Source organism: Schistocerca serialis, chromosome 4, assembly GCF_023864345.2.
Source record: "Schistocerca serialis cubense isolate TAMUIC-IGC-003099 chromosome 4, iqSchSeri2.2, whole genome shotgun sequence".
Lineage (NCBI taxonomy): Eukaryota > Metazoa > Arthropoda > Insecta > Orthoptera > Acrididae > Schistocerca > Schistocerca serialis.
Genome location: NC_064641.1, coordinates 715767881 through 715774925, shown reverse-complemented (window position 1 = coordinate 715774925; position 7045 = coordinate 715767881). Strand labels below are relative to the sequence as shown.

The 7045-nt window shown below is 41.0% G+C and overlaps 1 protein-coding gene across 1 annotated transcript; it reads right to left on the bottom strand.

The window, feature by feature from the left end:
- Positions 1-4265: 4265 nt before the first annotated feature.
- On the bottom strand, positions 4266-6622 carry LOC126474720 (uncharacterized). The gene is made up of 4 exons (XM_050102199.1): positions 6615-6622; positions 6060-6192; positions 5712-5900; positions 4266-4801 (listed from the first exon to the last, which is right to left on the bottom strand). Exons 1-4 carry the CDS (start codon positions 6620-6622, stop codon positions 4400-4402), a joined length of 732 nt encoding a protein of 243 aa, XP_049958156.1. The 3' UTR covers positions 4266-4399.
- Positions 6623-7045: the final 423 nt, after the last annotated feature.

Below are 7045 nucleotides of genomic sequence, written 5' to 3'. Positions count from 1 at the left end.
GCAGGATGAAATGACGTAGATGCATTTGCGAATGTTGATTGGAGTAAAGCAGTTTGAGCGTGAATATGATCATGAAAGATTAATCTGATTGTCTGTTCGTTTTGATCAACCAATGAGAGTAAAGTCTTTCCCGCGCTTTGGAATGAGTTATACGTCCTGAAAGCAACGGCATTCAGGCAGTCGTGGACTAGCTGCCGAACGAGAAGGTCATGTGAGACGTGTCCGAAAAAATAATTTGTAAAATAAAGAAAAGACGGTTATATCGCGTTTGGCTTGTATCGTCGTGCAAGCAGATGCTGTTACGGAGAATTATGTGAAGCTTGGGAGATTTTGGAGTGTTTGTTGTAGAGAAAAAAAGGGCAAAAAAGAGACTAGAATAAGTATTTTCAAAAGAAAATGTGTTTTTTTTCTCATGATATATACCTCACATGCTTAGTAAGTAGGTTCACAGGTTGTATTATTCAGGTTAATGCAGTAGTACAGTATTAATAATTAAGTGGAAAGTGATAAAGTTCTTCGTTAAAAACCTGCTCTTGAACAATATTTTTTGATATTATACCATTCTCCGATTTTTCAAATGAAGAGCTTTAGCTTTGCGTACAGAGTTAAAATCATGCACAACTATTTTTGTTTTTTTGCGCAAAGAAACCAAACTAGGGGCTAGCAAACAAAACTTGGAAAATAAGAGCCTTCATATGTGTCATGTTTTATTTTTGGAAGGACTGTGAAAATCGCAAACTTCCTTGCACTACAATTAAAAAATGATTACAAATTATCTTAAAAACTAGTCGTTAAATCAATCAGATGACACCGACAGAAATCTATAAACAAAAAATCTTGTATTATTTAGATTTATCTGCTTGATTTGGTTCAAATGGCTCTGAGCACTATGGGACGCAACATCTGCGGTCGTAAGTTCCCTAGAATTTAGAACTACTTAAACCTAACTAACCTCAGGACATCACACACATCCATGCCCGAAGCAGGATTCGAACCTGCGACCGTAGCAGTCGCGCGGTTCCTGACTGAGCGCCTAGAACCGCTAGACCACCGCGGCCGGCTATCTGCTTGATTTAATGACTACTATGTGTTCTGCAGTGGATTTCTCTTTTTGTTGCCTGAGAATGTATATATTACACACAACCTCAGTTTTATGTAAGTTACATATTTATAAAAGAGTGGAGCTGGAATCATGAATTACTGACTTCCCGAAAAACAACGAGAGTCGCCAAACGGTGACTGGAGGAACTTGAACGAGGAACAAAATCGACCAAACAGGGCCGAGGTGGGGACAAAACTGGTCGAAGTGAATGGTCTTCTGGTCTTCGCTCGCAACAGAGGTGAAAATTGAATGTCCGTTCATTAGAAGTGATTCCTTGGTATTTTCGTTCACTTTAGCGGACTGTTCCTCTGTACCCATTTGTTCGTGAGTGACCCCACCTATAATCCCTTGTGTTTCGTGGCAGCCTACTGCTGCTACCGCACCACTCCATACTGCACTGGTGTGGGGTGGGGTGGTGGCGTGGCTGCCAGCAGCCTCCTGGCTCTCCTACTGTGGATCCATACTGGGCCACCTCCCCCTGCTGGCTGCGCTCCTGGTGGCGCCACATGCTTGGACGGAAAAAGTCTGAAAAAATTGTATAATTGAAATCATCAAACCCAGAGACAAGTGGACATATCCATATAATAGATGTAATCGTCAGAGACGTGTGTCAGTCTATTGTTTCAAATCAAGTGAAACCACTCATATCCAGATAGTGAAAAACATGCATACAAACAGCGGATGTGACTACAGAGAGTAGTTTTATACAATTTTTTCATTTGACTGAAAAACTGACTGAACAAAAAGATAGAAGACTGACCAATCTCTTGTTAGAACCCCATCACTATCACTACTTGGTCACTTCATGACAGACCGTGCTAGGAGGCCGACGTTTTCTAGTAGCACAAATGGGTAAAGTACGTTTTTGGCAAGAATTGGATGAGGAAAGCTCATTAACTGTTCATAAAGTTATGCATACTTACCTTCAGTGCAGTGACGCATTCTCAGTTTAGAAATGTAAATGTTACATTATTTATCTTAGTGTCATCTTGTTACAAGTTTAGCCAGCAGTATCAGTCAACCACTTCGGTTGGCAGAATAAACTATTGATTATAAGCCTGAATTTCATTTGTAATTTGTAATTTCATTGTAATTTCAAGGACAGCTTTGTTATTGTTATATGATAACATTTCCAGATGAGGTCTCGTGTTGATCCACTAGTGGTATCATATGCTAATGTGTTTGGTGTTACGGGTTTTTCTTGTGTGAACCATTGCATTAACCACAGGCCAGAAAGAGAGATATAGGGAACCCATATGGTAGTGTGTCAGGTGGCTTATTTGGAGCAAATTACTGATGTACTGGCTTCTCCTGCCATATACAGGGTGACACAGAAAAACAGGAACATTTCCACAATCCAATAAAACTAGAAGTGATGAAGGAAAGAAATTGCATTCATAGTAATTGAAACCTTACAAGTTCGCCATTGACGTAACATTGATGGCATGTATCATTTTTTTTTAAAATTACGTCCTTTAGATGGCACCCTCCTGTACGAATACATTTGTGAAAATCAGTTTCCTCATTGACTGCTGCAACATCTCAGCTGGGATACTCTGAATTGCGATAAATCTGACGATCTAGGGGGCCAGGAAATGATGCCAAATCGTGAGATCACACGGTTGCCAAACAATTCTCGCACATATGCCATTGATTACTGTGCAGTGTTTTATGTCACTACGTCCTGTTGAAACCAGGCTTCTTGGACGTTTGGAAAGTTGTTCAATGCAGGTGTTACGAAAGTTCGTCACGTCTCCACGTAACGATCGGTATTGACAGTTATTGTGTTTCCCTGTTCATTTGCAAAAAAATTCGTTCCGATAATGCCATGTGATGAAACACCACACCATACTGTCAGTTTACTAGCGTGTAAAGGGCGCTCATGAACGTCATTAGATTTGTGTTTGCTCAGTAACAGTAGTTCTGTTTATTCACATAACCTTTGAGATGAAAATGTGCGTCATCTGACATCCACAAATTGTTTAGAAATTCATCATCATTGTTTATTTTTGTTATCATTTGTTGACAGAGCCTAATCGTAACCGGTAATCGTTTTCCTTCAATTGTTGCACCATCTGTAGTTTGTACGGATGAAATTTAAATCAGGATGAAGAATTCTACGAACTCTCCCAGGACATTCCAACCACTGCTGCTTTCTTTCTAATTGAACGCTGTGGGCTCTGTAAGACAGATTCGCGTACAGCATCAATGTTCTTTGGAGAGCGCACACTTCTTGGTCGTACTGTTGCTTTCTTCTTGAGGGCAGATCCAGTTTCTACAAAGTTATTAATCCAACATTTTATCGCGTGTTTCGACGGAACGGCATCATGACGTCCTAAATTATAAAAACGTCGTAACTCTGTCTGCGCCGCTACCAAACTATCATTGTTTTTATTAAACATTTTTGTGGGTAACGCATGCTCTTGTTTGTTCCACTGGTCCATGATTGCTAAAATGGCGGACAGTTTACTCGTTAAGGCCGGTATTACACTATCAAATTTCTTTGTCAAAGATTTGATCAAAGATGTGATCCAATATTCCGTCCAATATATTGGACAAAGATCTTTGACGTAGCGCTAGAAGGGGTATTACACTGTCATCAAAGTTTTCGTCAAAGTTCAAGATGGCTGACAGAAACATATTGTTATTAACCGCAGCAGCTGCTGCTTGTGCCACAATTGCTGTGTGTGCACATGAGATACAGAAGCGGGGAAAAAAAAAGGAAACGTACCTGGGTGAAGCCGTGGGTTTCACGACGAGACGAAAAAAGCATTCAGCAAAACTTGTTACGTGAATTAATAGTGGAAGACGTCAAGTCATACATCAATTTCTTGCGAATGGATGAGCATACTTTTCAGTATGTTCTCAGTGAAGTGATTCCTCATATCTCAAAACACAATACTCACCTAAGAACTGCTATATCTGCAGAAGACAGGCTCACTGTAACGCTACGATTCCTTGCTACAGGAGAAAGTTACTCTAGCTTACAGTACAGCACTCGAATTCCACAATGCACATTAAGTAAAATAATACCTGAAACGTGTGAGGCAATTTACAAAGCACTAAAGGACTATTGTCTGAAGGTAAATAACTGTTCTATACACTTTATGTTCATGAAGATAAATTGTTATTATTTTATTTATTTAATTTTATTTACATGGCAAATGAGATGTGTGATACCACAAAATTAATTGAAATGTATGAAGCGGATGAGACACTTTACAATGTGAGGCACCCTGATTATAAAAATAGATTAAGAAGATTGGAGAGATACAAAATTTATAGACACATATATATTTATGGAAGGGAATCTTCATCCTGTATTCCAGCCTGCTGCAAGGCAACCTGGATATATCCAGAGGTGGACGGTTGTGCACGGACTGTCGCATGCAGCAAATCCCACCTGTCCATTAATGTCCGCTGCAGACTGTGCATAGTGGCAGTGGTGTATTCCCTGCCGCCCACTCTTTCCATTTCACGCAGATCTGCTGCGATGTGGGCGCCAAGGGTACTATAGCGGTCATCATGGACAGGCATGGTTCTGGCAGCATCAGCCATAGCCTGAAGTGTCCTGCTGGCCTCCTGCATGACGTTAGTTGCCACGTCTGGCGTGACTTTCCTCCTTTTGGTGGGAGGCCGCTCTTGACGCAGGGGCTGTGGCTGTGCCTCGCTACATGCGACAGGCTCTTGCATGTCTTGCTATAAAATAAAAGATAAAAGCCATTAGTTACGTACTTCCTTGCACATACATAAATCTTATTTATTTACAGGTACCCTCAAGCAGAGGAGAGTGGGAGCAAATTGCAGAGGATTTCGAGAAGAAGTGGAACTGTTATAACACTATAGGAGCAATGGACGGAAAGCACATTCGTATTAAATGTCCACAAGCTAGTGGATCGCACTTTTTTAATTATAAATCCTTCAATAGTATCATTTTATTTGCCATGGTAGATGCTTCCTACAAATTTTTGTATGTAAATGTAGGAACTAATGGGCGTGTTGGTGATATTGGAGTGTTTTCAAAAAGCAAACTACGAGAATGTCTCATTGACCGATCTATGCTCAACATTCCTGAAGGCAGGAAGCTTGGGAACACAAACATTACAACTCCAATGGTAGTACTGGCAGATGACGCTTTTCCTCTGAGTTATAACATTATGAAGCCATACCCCTTAAAAGGAATCACAAAAGAAGAAAAGGTTTTCAATTACAGACTGTCACGAGGGAGAAGATTAGTGGAGAGCAGCTTTGGCATTCTTGCAAGTCGTTTCAGGATTTTTCTTACTACCATTAATCTGCCTCCTGAAAAAGTTACCACAATAACACTGGCTGCCTGCACATTGCACAACTTGTTAACTGAGAGAAGAAAACACTTGTACACACGGCAGGAAACTGTGTCTGCCGTAGTAGGAGACTGTACCTATTTTGAGACACAAACCACTGAGGACCTACAGCAAATGGAACCAATAGCCTGCCAAGCTGCTTCTGGACGTACAGTACACGGGAGAGCAGTTAGGGAATACTTTAAGACATTTTACAATGGCGCTGGGAAGGTGCCCTGGCAAGATAATCACATTTAGTAACGTAAAATGTAAACAAATGTACATACCGCTAACATATCCTCAAACGTCGGTGTCGGTGTCGCACGTTCACTTCCAGCTTCACTATCCGTGCTCTCCAAATTGCACATACTTTCGTCGGCCTCTGTAGACTGGTCTAGAAATTTCAGCATTTGAAACCAGTACACTTGTGGTGTGTACACCGCCTGCGCACTGGCTCCACTTTTGCTTTTATTCACCTGCAATATTAATAATGAAAATAATTTAACTACTTGTAGGTTACGTAAACATTATTGTATGCTTCAAGTCGCTGCAGTGAACAAATTAATGCTAATCATTTGTATGACATGTAAACTTAACTTGCATAAATAAATATAAATGAATATGTCAATACGTACTTTTGCTTTTTCGTACGAGTAGCTAGTACGGAGGCCATTTATCTTCCTCTTTATGTCTTCGGCCGTACATCCTGGCCGTATGTCTCGGCTGATTATCTCTGCAATATTTTTATAACTTTCCAATCTTCTTAACCTATTTTTATATTCAGGGTGCCTCAAATTGTAAAGCGCCTCATCCGCTTCGTACAATTCAATTAATTTTGTGGTAGACGCCACACACCAATTGTATTTAGCAGCCATGTTTACAAACACAAAAGATGACAGAACGCTCCAGCGATGCTGGCGCTCGGCGTGGTAACATATCGCATTGCAGTGAACAGAAGACAAGCGATTTCTTTGATCAAATATACGGCCTCGGCCTAGATTTGATCAAATATTGGACGACATTTGTCAAAGATCCCTATTACACTATCAAAAATCTTTGACAGAGATATTGGACAAAGATCTTGGACAAAGAAATTTGATAGTGTAATACCGGCCTAACTGTCACGAACCCGCAGTGCTGCCACTACTCACTTCAAACACTCCCCTTATTCTGTGTCACCCTGCACATACCTTCCCATCTTGCTCTTTTCTGGGTTCACAGCTTCACAGGCAACACAGTGAGCACCTCAAGCCTCGGTGGTTGTTCAACAGAGGTCACATCTGACGAAGGTACTGCAACTAGGCTGTTTAGGTTCTTTTATTGGTAACGCCACGTAGAGCTTTGTATGAAAATCACTGGCTGTGCTGTGTGCAGTCTGTGGCTGGTTTGCATTATTGTTTGCTATTGTAGTGTTGGGCAGCTGGATGTTAACAGCGCGTAGCGTTGCGCAGTTGCAGGTGAGCCGCCAGCAGTGGTGGTGTGGGGAGAGAGATGGCGGAGATTTGAGAGCGGGTGATCTGGACGTGTGTCCATCAGAGACGGTAAATTTGTAAGACTGGATGTCATGAACTGGTATATATTACGACTTTTGAACACTATTAAGGTAAACGCATTGTTTGTT